Genomic DNA, 16,469 nt, shown 5'->3' with positions numbered 1-16,469 from the left:
ATGGCTGTTGCATGTGTTCATTTCTCTTCCTTGAACCTTTCTCTCCCCTTAAAGTGTAAGTCAATTCCTACTTATACTTTAGATCCAAACTCAACTGTCTTTTCCTCAGGGATGTTTTCCCAGACCTCTCTAAGTAGGTCAGATTCTCATGTTATACACTCTCATAGCACGATTCACAATTGAAATTTGTATTTTTGTTGGATTGACATTGGTGTTTCAAATAAGACTGAGCATCAGGTGAGCAGATATCATGTCTGCTTTAGCTTAATATTGTATCTTCAATAACTAGCATGGTGCTTATGGCACATATTAACCGCTCAACAAATATTTGTTGAATGAGTGGATAATTGTGATTCCTCATGCCACATCTTCCAATCAGAAAGAACAAAATATTCTTCATTTTATCATATAAACAAGCTGGCTGCAGTTTGAGGCAAAATTTCTCATAAGGAACGTCCTTATCTTTTGACCAGGAAAATCATCTTAATAGATATATTAGATTATGAGAGTTAAAACATACTGGGAAACATCTAGATTGAGCAAAAAGATAAGGTAAAGTACTGTACATAAGAAAGCAACAGGAATTTGATTTGAAATATAGTGGTGGCTCAGTAGTGGAGGAAGAAGATGGATAGAACCTAAGAGTGAGTGAGGGTAGAGTAACCACAGAACTTTAGGACTATAGTATGTAGTTGCTTGCTGTGCTTCTTAAGAACTCCCTTACTCCCATCAATTGCAAATTACCAGTAAAAGTTGGTTATATACAATAAACTTGTATTAATATTGTTGGTGGGGAGATTTCAAGGATAAAGACCTATGGGTTCTATGTTGGATCTTCTTGGGGCAGAAAGAGGATTGCACCTGTAGAAGGCAATAATGTGAGTGAGATCAAGAGTCCATGGGAATAGAGAAACAAACCTAAAATAAACAAAAAGAGTACAAATGACTCAGGAATCCTCAAATTTTGGTCAAGGTATTGATTTATGTTAGTGTATGCTCTGGGGTCTGAGCTATTTTAATGTTAAAGGAAAAGTTAACCCCAGGATGCCAACAATTTTGGGTTACCCAGGTAGGAGATGTTAATTTTTCTGTAGCAGAATTTTGCAGTAAGAAATAATATAACACAGTTATCCTGCTAAAAGAAGACAGCACTGCAGGTACTGTTCTAGCATCTTATTTTTGTATTTGGTATATTGTTGAAGATGATAGGTAGATAATATGTTCATCTTTATAGGTGTTCACAATGAGGGAGAAGGAATTATGCCTCTGAAATTTTCAGGAAAGTCCAAGGAGGATTTGCTTTATTTACATATGGCAAGAAGTGCCATATGGAAAATCAGCTGATGGCAGTTCTTAGAGGGTCAGGTATTTTGGTTTCTGAAATAGTGTATTGGTATAGCAGTTTTTTTTTCTCTCATGGAGGTTAGAGATCTGAAAAATTGAACTGGTTGGAAAGTTGTGACTAGTGCAGTTTTTACTAGAGGAGGCTTTTGATATTGTGGAGCTACCTGAAGATTACAGAAATGTAGTGTTAATGGTCACTTAGTACCTTCAGAGTAATGTTGCCTTGCATATATGACCTTAATAATTAGGATCATTTTTTTTCCCTCTCACAGTAGGTAGTTGTGTTTTCCAGGATGAATTTCTTCCAGAATTATATACCTTAGAGTAGGAGGCTGTTTTGAGCTTCCCTTAGGAAATAAATGATACCTATGACCGTATTGATTGCCTTAGTTTCAACCAGGAATCATTCTTTAAGGTTTTGCTAAGTCAGATAGGGACCAAGATCGTCATTTCAGATTCTGGAATGTGTCTTCGGCCACTAGGGACTATTTAAGTAGGTAATATTTGTTTGGGAGTTTCATGATAGGTGTTTATTATTGCATAGATGCAAGGAATAAATTTGAGCAAGAGCTAATGAATCTGTGAACATGGTTGACTACCACACTCTTATTAGTTGAGGCTGGACTTCTGTTCAGAGAAAGGAGTTTTCTAAATGAAGAGCAGGTAAAAGCAAGATGGCCTTTTCCACTGGATTAATACATGTATGGTCTAACAGAATACTTTTTAATGATCAGATTCAAGAGCTTGTGGGTTGAAGAAGCTTTGAGTTGTCTTAGGACTTAAGCTATGATCTAAGAACATGGGACATGCAATCAATCTACCGTAAGTGCCAGTTACTGGGGGAGGTTACGGGAAGTGTTAGAACTATAATCAAAACTAGGATGAGGATAAATACCAAGGAAATAAGAAACCAGAATGTAGGAAGCAATCTCTAATCAGAAGGCACTTTAGCACCAATTTTGTCTAGCATTTCTTTGATTGGTTCAAACACATAGTACTTGCTTTGCAGTGATTTAAAGGCCTGCACCTGAAATACATAGTTTACCAATTTTCAGAGAATCAGAGTGAATCAGGTGGACCCAACACCAAAATGATACTATTCTTTGATTTAAATATTTGCTTCTCGTCGCGGCAAGAGGGGCAGGGTGGCTGGGCCACTCCCCTTGGCCCTGGTCCCGGCCTGCCCCACCCAGCTGCCATGGCCCAGGATGAGGGTATATATTCAGAGGGGACACAGGACGCCAGCGCAGAAGGAGCCGGGTGGAGCTGTGGTCGCACTGAGGAAGCTTTGTAGGTTCATGCATTGCATCCCTATTTTCACAAAGCTTGGCTATCAGAGCATTATGAACACTAATGACCTCAAACTCAGGTTGTCCAAAGCTGAGCAAGAACACCCACTACGTGTCTGGAGTGAGCTTGAAGAAGCCCAACAGGTAGAACTTTATGCAGAGCTCTAGGCCTTCAACTTTGAGGAACTGAACTTCTTCTTCTAAAAGGCCATTGAAGGATTTAACCAGTCCTCTCATCAAGAAAAGGTGGATGCGTGAATGGAACTTGTCCCTCGAGAGGTACTGGGCAGTGCTACAGGGAAGCTAGATCAGCTCCAGGCCTGGGAAAGCAAAGAACTTTTCCAGATTTCTCAGAACAAAGTAACAGTTTTTCTAGTTGGTGGACAAGGGACTAGACTCATTGCATATCCAAAGGGGATGTATGATGTTGGTTTGCCATCCCATAAGACACTTTTTCAGATTCAAGCAGAGCATATCTTGAAGCTACAATAGTTAGCTGAAAAATATTATGGCAACAAATGCATGATTCCATATAATGATCAGTGGCAGAACAGCGGAATCTACAAGGAGTTCTTCACCAAGCACAAGTACTTTGGTTTAAAAAGAAAAGAAAATATAATCTTTTTTTCAGCAAGGAATGCTCCCTGCCATGAGTTTTGATGGGCAAATTATTTTGGAAGAGAAGAACAAAGTTTCTATTGCTCCACATGAGAATGGTGGTCTTTATTGGGCTCTTGCAGCCTGGCATATTGTGGAGGATATGGTGCAAAGAGGCATTTGGAGCATTCATGTCTATTGTGTTGACAACATATTAGTAAAAGTGGCAGGCCCACGGTTCATTGGATTTTGCATTCAGAAAGGAGCAGACTGTGGAGCAAAGGTGGTAGAGAAAACAAACCCTGCAGAACCAGTTGGAGTGGTTTGCCGAGTGGATGGAGTTTACCAGGTGGTAGAATATAGTGATGTTTCCCTGGCAACAGCTCAAAAACGAAGCTCAAATGGATGATTGCCGTTCAATGTGGAGAATATTGCCAACTATTTATTCACCGTACCATTTCTGAGGATGTTGTCAATGTTTATGAACCTCAGTTGCAGCACCATGTGGCTCAAAAGAAGATTCCTTATGTGGATACCCAACAGCACTTAATTAAGCCAGATAAACCCAGTGGAATCAGTATGGAAAAATTTGTCTTTGACATCTTCTAGTTTGCAAAGAAGTTTGTGGTTTATGAAATATTATGGGAAGATGACTTTTCCACACTAAAGAATGCTGACAGTCAGAATGGGAAAGACAATTTTACTACCGCAAGGCACACTTTCATTATTGCTGGGTTCTCAATGCAGGGGTCACTTTATAGATGAAAATGGCTCTCATCTTCCAGCAATTTCCCACTTAAAGGATGCCAATGATGTACCAATCCAGTGTGAAATCTCTCCTCTTATCTCTAATGCTGAGGAAGGAATAGAAAGTTATGTACAGATGTAGAATTCCATGCATCTTTAATCATCGATGAGAATGGAGTTCATGAGCTGGTGAAAAATGGTATATGAACCTGATACCAAGTTCTACCACAATAGGAATAGCTTTTATTTTTGATAGACCAACTGTGAACCTATAGGACCTCCTGGATGACTGAAGTTTAAATATCCACAGGGTTTTATTTTGCTTGTTGAACTCTTATAGCTACTGCAAACTTCCTAAGATCTAGATGACTGAACTTCAGATAGCATTTTTATAATTCTCAACTCATTGAAGGTCTTATTTATATTTTTCAATTGTGTATTTTTTTCCAAGGCAAGGAAACCATTGGCAATCCAAGAAATTTCCTACAGCTGAACTATAGTCAGGATGTTCAACATCACTTTACTTGGAGCTGGAGGCATTTGTTTTTGAAGTTGTGCATAGTAATAATATGTCATTGTAGATGTTGAAAGGTTTCTATGATACCAAAAGTTTATCAAACATTAAACTTTTTAAATGAAATAATTGGACAGTAAAATAAACTTATCTTCCTGTCTGTGGAAAACAATAAAAATTTGCTTCTTCCTCTCAGAGTTTTCACTTATGCATATTATTGAACAGTTGATTTTTTATGAATAGACTGAAGAAAAAAAAATCACTATTATAGTTAGATAAGTAAATTTTCAGTCTTTTTCATCTTGGATGGCAAACAAAATCAAATATTTGGAGGCAAGAATTATTGAGCAAAGCGTTTTCTATCTCTGTGCACAATTGAAATGACATTATTCAAGGTCACTGCATCTGAACACATCCTCATTCATGCATTATCCAAGAAGAAAAATGGTCTTTGATGGGCAGGGGCAGGAATAGTGGGAAGTTATGAGAGTGCTGGACATGGAGAAGGTACAAAGTAAATCATTGTCTGCTATTCACTATGTAGAATTGCATTGTTTTTTATTGCCTTCTGTATATTTTGTTCAGTCAAAAATAATTTTTAGTGATAAGAAGTAGGTGCTTTGCGAGGCATTGGGGAAACAAATGAAAAACACATCCTCTGTTCTTGAGGAGTTCACAATCTAGAAATGAAGTCAAAAGAGTAAGTAAATACCTGTAATAAACTCTAAAAAACATGTAAAATGAGAAAATATCCTGATTAGCATGAGAGCTTAAAATATGACTATTTCTTTTGATGAAAAACTCTTTTATTAAGGAGAAAAGACCATGGCCTTACTCTTATGTTTTAGTGTGTACTGAGTTATCAATTCATGATTTCAGATTCTATTCAGAACTTGTAATAGTTGGCTCTTTGTTCCTACTTGCCACACATTCTGTGTTGTTTTCATGTTAGAATAGGATGGCAGATATATCTATGTTCAAAAGTAAATACAGTATTTGAACTTATTCTATTACAGGTAACCACATGGTGGATATTGGGGATATTATATTTATTTTGAATGAGCTACAGGAACAGTATGAGGATGTTCGTAAGTGACCTCTTGTTGCTATGACAAGTTTTGTTTATAATTAAAGTCTTTACATTAAATCTTAATTTATAAGTTTTATAAAGGATTTTGAAAACCTCTGAATAATTTACCCTCTTAAATCAGGGAGATAAAATATAATACTCAAAATGCTATTTACATGTCTTCTTTTTAGAAATGTCTATGCATGTTCTTTGCCCAGTTATTAATTAATTAATTAATTATTTATTTATTTTGAGATGGAGTTTTGCACTTGTTGCCCAGGCTGGAGTGCAGTGGCGCGATCTTGGCTCACTGCAACCTTTGCCTCCTGGGCTCAAGTGATTCTCCTGCCTCAGCCTCCGAAGTAACTGGGGTTACAGGCATATGCCACCATGCCCAGCTAGTTTTGTATTTTTAGTAGAGAGAGGGTTTCACCATGTTGGTCAGGCTGGTCTTGAACTCCTGACCTCAGGTGATCCACCTGCCTCAGCCTCCCAAAGTGCTGAGATTATAGGTGTGAGCCACCACGTCTGGCTCTTTGCCCAGTTTTTAAAGGTTTTTTTTTTTTTTTTCCCCACTGTTGAGTTGTTTGAATTCCTTATAAATTCTGGATATTAATCCCTTCTCAGATGAATAGTTTGCAAATATTTTCTCCCATTCAAGAGGTTGTCTCTTCATTCTGTTATTTCTTTTGCTGTGCGAAGCTTTTTGGTTTAATATAGTCTCATTCGTCTATTTTTGTTTTTGTTGCTGGTGCTTTTGAGATCTTAGTCATAAAATCTTTGCCTAGACCAATGTCCTGTAGACTTCTCCGTATGTTATCATCAAACAGTTTTTTAGTTTCAGGGCTTATGTTTAAGTTTTTAATCCAGCTTGAGTTGTTTTTTGTATATGATGAGAGATAGGGGTTTAATTTCATTCTTCTGCATATGGTTATCCACTTTTCCCAGCACCATTTATTGAAGAGGGTATCCTTTCCTCAGTGTACATTCTTGACTGCTTTGTTGGCTTTGTTGCTCTGTTGGGCATAAACCAACAGTTGATCAGTTGGGTGTAAATATGTGACTTTATTTCTGGGTCCTTTATTCTGTTCCATTGGTCTCTGTGTCCATTTTTTTTGAGATGGAGTCATGCTGTGTCACCTAGGCTGCAGAGCAGTGGTGCGATCTCAGCTCACTGCAACCTCTGCCTCCTGAGTTCAAGCGATTCTCCTGCTTCAGTCTCTTGAGTAGCTGGGATTACAGGCATGCATGGCCATGCCTGGCTAATTTTTGTATTTTTAGTAGGGACGGGGTTTCAACATATTGGTCAGGCTGGTCTTGAACTTCTGACCTCAGGTGATCCACCTGCCTCGGCCTCCCAAAGTGCTGGGATTATAGGTGTGAACCACTGTGCCCGGCTTTTTTTTTTTTTTTTTTTTTTTTTGATTTAGATTAATTTTATTGACAAGATTTATAAGAACAAATTAAATATTTAAAATCAAAGGCCAATTATTAGGTCTCATTTAGTTGCTTATTTTGTTCACTTCTATTTACCTTTCCCTAGTGTCTAAGTAACTATCAAACAAGTCAAACCTGTGAAAATGCCTGTTAACATTCAACATATATATTTCTGTTCTATGATGCAAAGATATTTTTCAACACTTAATTGGTACATCAAATGTGTCATTCTGTCATAAGCAGCATGTTTTAAAATTCAGATTTAATAAACTGATTTAAGACAGTAAATTGAAAGACAAAATTAGTCTCATTCAGGAGTGGTCCATTATGTTGATCATCTAGAATCAACACTGATTAGCCAAACTTTAAAAGCCAGAGCCCCAACTCCAGAGAAACATTAAATTTCTTTAATGTAAAAGTATATTATTTTTGAGACACACTCTGTCAGAGATATCCACGATTACTTGCACATTATATTCTGGCATTATAATCTGGTACTTTAATCATAATCATGAAGGTGGCTAGGTTTCCGGTAAATATCAGCATTTTATATGGGCAAAAGCAGTTAATAAAAATTGGTTCATTTACTATAAGCCAAGTGTGCTTGTACTTAATCCCACCCTTTCCCAAAGTTTTTGAAGCTTTGATATGTTGATTTTTGGTCTGTCCTTAATACAAAACGTACCTACAGACACTTTTACAGAGTTAATACTAAAATTACAAATTGATGACACTTTCGAGCAAAGCAGGATAACTGTTCCTTCAGTGTTTCATCACTGAATTGACTTTCCCTGCTCCATCATACTGTCTGGCTGAACACTGACATTCCATAGTCTACAACTGTAAAGATACCTACCTATGTGAGTTTAAAAAGTGGTCTGCACAAAAGAAATAAAAAACTTTATATGCAACAAATTGTTTTTTAAAAATACAAAAATAACACCTATCACTTTTGTCATGCTAACAATCTGACATATATACACATGCAGGAGAAAAGTTCCAATTCAGTCACCTGGACAACTGTAGCTTGTATATTTTTAATATGATGGACACACTGCCACTGAATTTTCACACTGACAGAGATGTGTATTCAAAATATTTCATATACTAAATACTGCAATCTCTGTGTGTATAAATCCCAGTCATAATAGTTTTTGTTCTACTTGATTAAAAGTATGCCTTAAGCAAGCTAATATTAAGTGCACTAAAAACCACGACAGTTCAAGAATCTATGACCTTATATAAAGAAACCCAAAATGTACAAAATACAACTATAAAAGCAAGATTAATTAATGCCATGCAAGATTTTAACTAAAAATGGCATAGAAATGCAATTTAAAATAGCAAACTCAGATTCACATAACACTCAAGATAATGAGGTCAGCAGTAAGTTCTATCGTTGCTTAAAAAGGATTTAGAAAAGGAAATACATTCTCTTTGCTGGTATAATGGTATAAATCAGATCTTCGAATCTATGGGAACGAGTCATCTTCTCTGTCCTCTATCTCAAGAAATTAGCTCTTTTACATTAGCTGTTTTTATGAAATCTTTTCTTTCAGTTAAATCATAAGTAGGATAATTTTCATAGACCTTTTTGCAAATCTGTTTCATTGTGACTTCTTCCAAGTTAGCACTGGCCAGTAATTTATTGTTTCCTTTAATTCTTCATCTGTAGGGGGTTTCTTCAACTTTTTAATTAAAGGTTCATCATCTGAACTGTCCTCAGACTCACTTTCTTTTTTGGAACTGTTTTGATTCTTCTTGGTGGTGCTGCCATCTGCTTTCTTAACATTGACACTTTTCACATATTTTTTACTTTTAGAAGTAGCTTTCTGTTTAGGTTTTCCTCTTTTGGCTGTCTTTTTTTTGGTGGCTCCCCTTCACTTTCTTTATCTTCATCATCTGAAGACTCTTCCTTGTTTTTCTTTTCATCTTCATCACTACTAGATACATCTGACAGAATTTCAGGATGTTTGGTTCGCTTAGCCTTTCTTGCCATTCCAGAACTGTTCCGTTCCTTTTTACTGCCTTTGCTAGAAGTTTTTTTAGATTTTGGCAATGGTTTGCCAGAAGGCTTTGGATGCATTAAGAAATTCAAGATCCTTTTCACTAGTTCACTGTTTACACCTGATCTCTCCAAATCAAGAACCTCACAGATGCTCTTTAACATGGCATTTCTAAATTTTTTCAACATTTGTTACTTCTTTTTGTATTGGACACTTCCTTTTTCAAACGGAAAGCCACTGAACTGACCCACATTCTTAGTGCCTGGCCTGTTATAAAGCAGTTTGTGTAGATTTCTAAGTTCATCGGTTTTCTTCTTACTTAGAAAAAAATTTATCCTCTCAGTTTCACAAAGTTTCTGCCCCTTTCCTTGTGCAATTGTAAATGGCTCTCTCTGTAAGGTAGAAACTTGCATTGTCAACCTCGCTACTTTCTTCTTTTCTCTCTTGCCTTCCACAATGAGACTCTTTTCTTTTTCCTCCTCCTCCTCATCGTTGTCCTCGTCCTCTTCTTCCTCGGTCTCCTCTCTGGTACCAGACATTTTGGGTTCTTTCTCGCATGCGGACTGGGCGGGGGTTCCCTCGCCCTCCGCAGCAGGGGCCGAGGTGGACATGCTGTGAACCGCGGATCCCGGCCGCCACGGGCCTGGCACGCGAGGGCACGAGGAGGTTCTGGGAGGTGGCGGTGGCCAATGCCGAGGAGAAGGCGCGCCGGGCGCTGTCTCGCTTGACGCTCGGGCTGCGCGCTGGCTACCCAGAATCAACAAGGTGTGCCCGGCTTCTATGTCTATTTTTATATATACTGTTTTGGTTGCTGTATTAGTCTTTTCTTATGCTGCTAATAAATACATACCTGAGACTGGGTAATTTATAAAGGAAAGACATTTAATTGACTCACAGTTCCACATGGCACTTTATGTCTTTTCTTTGGAGATTTTAATTCATTTACATTCAAGGTGATTATTGATATGGAAGGATTTTACTACTGCCATTTTGTTAATTGTTTTCTGCTTGTTTAATAGATCCTTTGTTTCCTTATTTTTCTCTTCTTTTATGATTGATTTTTCTCTATTGATTTTTTTCCTTTTTATCTTTTATTTACTGTAGGTTTTTGATTTGTGGCTACTCTGAAGCTTACAAAATATCTCGTAGTTATGACAGGCAATTTTAAGCTGATAGCAAGTTAGCTTTGCTTGCATAAACAAACTATGCTTTTACCTCGTCTCTCCTTCTGCATTTATAATTTTTGATGTCACAATTTACAGATTTTTATATATCGTCTCCCTTAACAAATCATTGTAGATATTATTATTATTATTATTATTGTTTTTTGAGACGGAGTCTCGCTCTGTCGCCCAGGCTGGAGTGCAGTGGCGCGATCTCTGCTCACTGCACGCTCAGCCTCCCAGGTTCACGCTGTTCTCCTGCCTCAGCCTGCGGAGTAGCTGGGACTACAGGCGCCCACCACCTTGCAGAGCTAATTTTTTGGATTTTTAGTAGAGACGGGGTTTCACCGGGTTAGCTAGGATGGTCTCGATCTGTTGACCTCCTGATCCGCCCGTCTCGGCCTTCCAAAGTGCTGGGATTACAGGCGTGAGCCACAGCACCCAGCCAGCTTTTATTATTTTTAACCTTCATACTATGTAAGTGAAGTGCACACCACCATTACAGTATTAGTGTATTCTGACTTGGTGTACTTACCTTTACCAGTGAGTTTTACACATTTATATGTTTTTGTGTTACTAAACAGCATCTTTTTCTTTTGGCTTGAAGAACTCTTTTTGACATTTCATGTAAGACAAATCTAGAGGATGAACTCTTTCAGCTTTTGTCTGGGAAAGTCTTTATCATTTCTGAAGGACAGTTTTTCTAGGTACAGTATTATTGGTTGGCAGTTTATTTCCTTCAGTACTCTGAATATATTTTCCATTCTCTATGAACCCATAAGGTGTCTGCTGAGAAATTTGCTCTCCTTATTGGAATGTATATCTTATTTACTTTTCTCTTGCTATTTTCAGAATCTCCCTTTTGTTCTTGATATTTGACAGTTTGAATATAATATGTCTTGGTGTAGTCTTGTTTGAATTCATCTGATTGGAGGCATTTGGCCTTCCTGTACCTGGATATTTACATATTTGCCCAAATTTGGATTGTTTTCTGTTCTTGTTTATGTAAGTTTTCTACTCTTTTGTCTTTCTCTTCTCCTCCATAAACTCTTATACCTTGACCATTTTCTCTTTGGATGCTGTCCCATAAATCCTGTAAGCTTTCCCCATTATTTTTCATTATTTTTCTTTTATTCTCCTCAGACTATGTATTTTCAAATAATTTGTCTTCAGGTTCACAGATTCTTTCTTGTACTTGATCAGTTATGTTGCTGATGTTCTCTATTGTATTTTCCATTTCTTTCATTACACTTTTCAAATCTTGATTTTTTGTTTATTTTCTTTTGTGTAATTTCAATGTCTCTGTAAAATTCTATTTTTGGTCATTTATTGTTTTCCTGATTTCATTGAATTTTTTTCTCTCTATGTCATTAATTTTATTCCCTGAACTTTCTCTAGACAATTAGTTTGAATTCTGTCAGGAAGTTTCTATATCTTCATTTCTTTGGGGTCAGCTATCAGGAGATTATTGTGCTCTTTTGGTAGTATTATGTCTCCTGGATTTTTCATGTTTCTTGTTGCCTTATGTTGATGTCTCTGCATTTGAAGGACTGGGAAAGCCCTTAATCAGTCAGAATCAGAGATTCTGGGCAGGCTGTTTGGTGTGGTCCAAAAGCCTAAATCAGAAGTGTCAAAGATTATATTTTTACCTGCTCACTAACCTATTTATCTGTTAGATAGTGTACTTAGAGATACATATATAGCACCATCTTTAAGTATTTTCAGACTTTAATATTCGAATATTTTCATTTATTTATTTTCAATTGTTCATTCTCATAGAGTCTAAAATAAGAAACTTTTTTATTTCCTCTAGGCAAAATTTATTCATAGTTGAGATTATACTGCTGCTGCTTGACAGTCTCATAGAGTTGTTTTGAGGATCAAATATTATAACATTTGAAATGCTTTAAAATGTGTTATTCAAATGTAAGATAAGATTCTGAAACATCAGATAAATTTTGTAAATGAAGTCCTAGTTTGGGGCATTGTGTTAATATTTTTCTAAAGCTGTTGTGTTATATATGAAGTTATTTTTTCCTCCACAAATACCAAGAATATTTAGGAGAGTAATTACTTAAGTTCTAATTTTATAAATCAAATCTCCCCTTTCCTCATAGTTCTGTACTTTTATAAGTAAGGAATATCTGTCTGTATTAGCTTATTAGTCTATAACCTTTGTCAATTGGGAAAGAGTGGGGAATGAGAACCATATGCTTCATTAGGCTATCGTTTTAGTTTCAGTGTAACTTTAAATAGCATTGGATGGGAATATGTAAATATATTAAAGCAGCACATTATATTTGACCTAGTTAATGGTCCAATCTTTTGACTGTCAGTTCTTTAATTTTTTTGGTTTGTTTTATATGTTTAAGCAACTAATAATTTCTTGAATAGTTTTCATGAGGACTTAGTTGTTAGTTTTGAAATGTGTTGCAGATTATACAGGTAAATGAAATAATTGTATATTTCTCTTATTTAGCAATTACAGAAGAATCACCTTTGGATGAAATTACTTCAGACAGAAAGTTATCAAGTATAGCAGGATGCTATCTAAAATATAAGAAGAAAAACAGTTTATCTTCCAAACTCCCTGAACCTTCAATATCCAAAAAGTTAAATAACAAAAGCAACCAATATTATAGCAAAATTATGGAGAACGATGACCTTGAATCTAAAAGATCAAAAAATACTTGGCAAATAAGAAAATTTCTGGATGGGGTCAGCAGCAGTAATGTAGGAGTCCAAGAACCATATTCAAAGAATGGCATAAACTTTAAAAAACATTCAGAGAAGGGTGAAATTCATGACTCAAAGTCTAAACCACAAAGCTTGAAGAGTAGTACAAGCCTCAGTAAGTCGCTGGATAAAAGTGATATTTCTAGTATCCCAAAACTTCAGAAGCCAACTGTAAGAAAGCGTTCCAGCCTCCTAAAGCAGGTTTCGTCTACGGAAAAAACTGCAATTAATACTCTGGGTAAATATTAATCTAGCTTCTCGAGTTCTTCAGTCATCACAGAAATGAACAGAATGAGTCAATTATTAGATAGTTGTAAGCATTTCAATTGTTAACACCCTGGGTAACCACCACTTCTTTTTTTTTTTAATTTTAAAATTATTTATAGACACAGGGTTGCCCAGGTTGGTCTCAAACCCCTGGCCTCAAGCAATCCCCCTGCATTGGCCTCCCAAAGTGCTGGGATTCACAGGCGTGAACCACCATGCCTACGCAAAAATTCTGGAAACGTACAGTAGTGATGGTGGTACACCTTTGTAAATGTGATTAATGCCACTGAATTATATGTTTGTTTATTATTTATTTTTTGAGTCAGAATCTCACTCTGTCACCCAGGCTGGAGTATAGTGGCATGATCCTAGCTCACTGCAGCCTCGACCTTTTGTGTTCAAGTGATCCTCCCACCTCCTCAGCCTCCCGTGTAGCTGGGAGCATAGGCGCATGCCACCACACCCAGCTAGCTTTTTTTTTTTTTTCATAGAGTTGGGGTCCCACTATGCTCCCAAGGCTGGTCTTGAACTCCTGGCCCCAAGTAGTGCTCCCGTCTTGGCCTCCCAAGGATCTGCGATTACAGGCATGAGCCGCCAAGTCTGGCCTGCCACTTCTGACACATAGACCAATGGATATAATATTGTGATTTTGATGATAATTCCGTTTCAGATGTCCTCTTTAGGGAGGAGTTTAACTTTTCCTGAGAAACTTATTCAGTGATTAATTGGAGTCATTAATATTCCCTAGAAAGTAGAAGGCCTGGCTTCTTTTGGAAATGTTTATTTTGTAATTTATTAAATATTTAAACAAGTAGGAAATCTATGTGAAATTTTTGCTTAGAGTGCTGTAATTTAAATATATAATATAGTACTTCAGGTATTATCTCTTATGGAAGGAGAATATCAGGAAAAAAATAATACTATATATCTAGGTCTCCAAGTCTTTATGATTTTTCTCAAAGATAAGCAATGGTTTCCCAATCAATATATTTTCTCTCTCTGTATTTCATCACAGAAGCAGTGTGTATGGAACCCAATTAAAGATTTCTTGTAGTCCTCTGCTGAAGTTGCTTAAGTCATATTTATTTATTCTCTTTTAAAAACTCACTGACTTTCATATCACATTTAGTATTTAATGTAATAGATAAAATGATTGTTTAGTGAAAAATTTGTGATTCATACCTTAGTGCAAATTCAAATAACTCAATGGAAAAAAGGAATGTGATCTATTAAGGAGGCACAGTGATGATCATCCTGTTTCTGATTCCTTTACCAAGGCACTGCTGCTACTTTGTGCCACATTTGTATTTCTGAGAGTTATTTTTATTTCAATAAGAATTAAAACCTTGGGTTAAAGGAATAATGAAACAGCAGACAGACATGGGTAGAAGAGGCTGTCAGAAGAAAGTGGTATCTACCTTTCTCGTGTCACTAAAATAAAATGATGTCACCTACCACTGCCATATTTAATGTTCTGAATATAGAGAAGTATGTGATAGTTTATCTGGCATAACTTCCCAAAACAAATTGATGGTAATTGGAATTTTATGGAATATGACTGCCTGTATGATTTACATTAAAAATCCTAACTTTTCACTTTTAAATAATTTTACTTTCTTAAGAGTCACAAAAGTAGTACAAACATTTCCATCAGGACATGATCTAAACCAGGAAATACTGATGCAATACTGCTTACTGATCTACAGACCTTATTCAAATTTTGTCGTTTTTCCATAAATGTTCTTTTTCAATTCCAGAATCTAATCCAGAATTACCCACTACATTTAGTTGTCACTTTTCCTTAGTCTCCTTCAATCTGGGATGCTTCTTCAATCTTTCATGACCTTGATACTTTTGAAGAGTATTGACTAGTTGTCTTGTATAATACCTTTCATTTTGGATTTTTCTTTTATTCCTTCATGAATAAATTCAGATTATGCATTTTTGGTCAGATTACCTCAGAAGTGATATTGCAACCATCTCAGTGCATCATAGTAAGAAGCACATGACGTCTACGTGTATTTGCTTCTAAGACTTTATTTTTTGAAGGTTATGAACTGAAAACATGGTAGAGTAAATTAATGCGAGGGTGAAGAACTCTACAGTTTTGCTTGGAATTCTTCAATTTAAACAAAACATTTTGGTGTTTTTATTTCTTGGACTCATTAATTTTACACACACACATATAAACACACACACACACACTCAGGCTGGAGTGCGATCTCAGTGCACTGCAACCTCTGCCTCCTGGGTTCAAGTGATCCTCCTGCCTCAGCCTCTTGAGTAGCTGGGGGTACACACATGCGCCATCACGCCCAGCTAATTGTTGTATTTTTAGTAGAGACAGGATTTCACCATGTTGGCCAGGCAGGTCTCGAACTCTTGACCTCGAGTGACCCACCTGCCTTGGCCTCCCGAAGTGCTGTGATTACAGGCAGGAGCCACCATACCTGGCCCCATTAATTTTATTTTAATCAGAAGCCAGCAGCATTGGCTGGGCCACTGGAACAGGCTGTTCCCCCAAACAAGTAGATTATATAGGTTTATAGAATGTTAAGACAGTTCTGTGTTTGAGCTATAAGAGAAAGATTAAATATAATGTTATACAACAGATATATGGAAAGAAAAGCAGTCCTATAAAATCTATAAGGTAATATAAAATAGATAAAACTTCTTTAATTTCTACAGATTTTGGGTATTAATTGCTTTTGACACATGAATTCTGTTGCCTAATTCTCTACATTTTGTATATTTAGAAAACTTCTGTGAAGCTATCAGTAAACTTCAAGAAAATTACATTTCAGCAGAAGGACTTCAGTCTATTTTGCCTTCAGTAGGAATTACTTTATTAGATAAAGAATTCCAGAAGATTGTGACAGACACTAGTAGAAATGGTGAGAGACTGATAACACTGAAGTTTCTGAGAAAGTTAGGTATTTTTATGGGATAGTATTAAATATTGGAGGAATTCCTCTCAATTAGAAATTAGGAATGGGTCATTCTAAAGAAAATTCAGATATAAAAATGGAAAATAGTAAAAAAAAAAAAATCCTATAAGTTCTGACCAAATGGATTGGTTTGGAGCATGTAGGCCTTTCATATTTCCGGATCATTTCAGTAAAGCTCTTCATCACTATCCCCTAGCTGTGCCTATTAATAGTAGGGTGGTACTGGGGAGACTGATCCAGTTGTAGCGAGGTTCAGACAGTAAGATAGAAATATCTAAGGGGTATGGAAATCTCTACGCAAATAACCCAAGGATCCAAAGATTAATAATTGGAGATTACAAAATATGGGGGA

The 16,469-nt window shown here is 36.5% G+C and overlaps 1 protein-coding gene and 2 pseudogenes across 51 annotated transcripts in view; 2 read left to right on the top strand and 1 right to left on the bottom strand.

Annotated features, from left to right (window-relative positions):
* The window catches only part of LOC126939504 (uncharacterized), a 557,395-nt gene that overhangs the window by 35,402 nt on the left and 505,524 nt on the right, over positions 1–16,469 (top strand). For all 50 annotated transcript variants that reach the window (XM_050764859.1, XM_050764858.1, XM_050764860.1 and 47 more), the window contains exons 9-11: positions 5,508–5,579; positions 12,646–13,140; positions 15,926–16,063. In XM_050764859.1, coding sequence (XP_050620816.1) covers positions 5,508–5,579; positions 12,646–13,140; positions 15,926–16,063 — 705 coding nt within the window. The remainder of the gene's footprint in view (positions 1–5,507; positions 5,580–12,645; positions 13,141–15,925; positions 16,064–16,469) is intronic.
* LOC126939510 (UDP-N-acetylhexosamine pyrophosphorylase-like) lies at positions 2,593–4,651 on the top strand (annotated as a pseudogene). The gene has a single exon (XR_007720405.1). The product of XR_007720405.1 is annotated as a UDP-N-acetylhexosamine pyrophosphorylase-like (transcript).
* On the bottom strand, positions 8,504–9,614 carry LOC126939512 (protein DEK-like; annotated as a pseudogene).

The sequence above is a fragment of the Macaca thibetana genome, chromosome 16, assembly GCF_024542745.1.
Source record: "Macaca thibetana thibetana isolate TM-01 chromosome 16, ASM2454274v1, whole genome shotgun sequence".
In the NCBI taxonomy this organism is placed as follows: Eukaryota; Metazoa; Chordata; class Mammalia; order Primates; family Cercopithecidae; genus Macaca; species Macaca thibetana.
The sequence above is the reverse complement of the archived record's forward strand: the minus strand, read 5'-3'. Positions and strand labels throughout refer to the sequence as shown.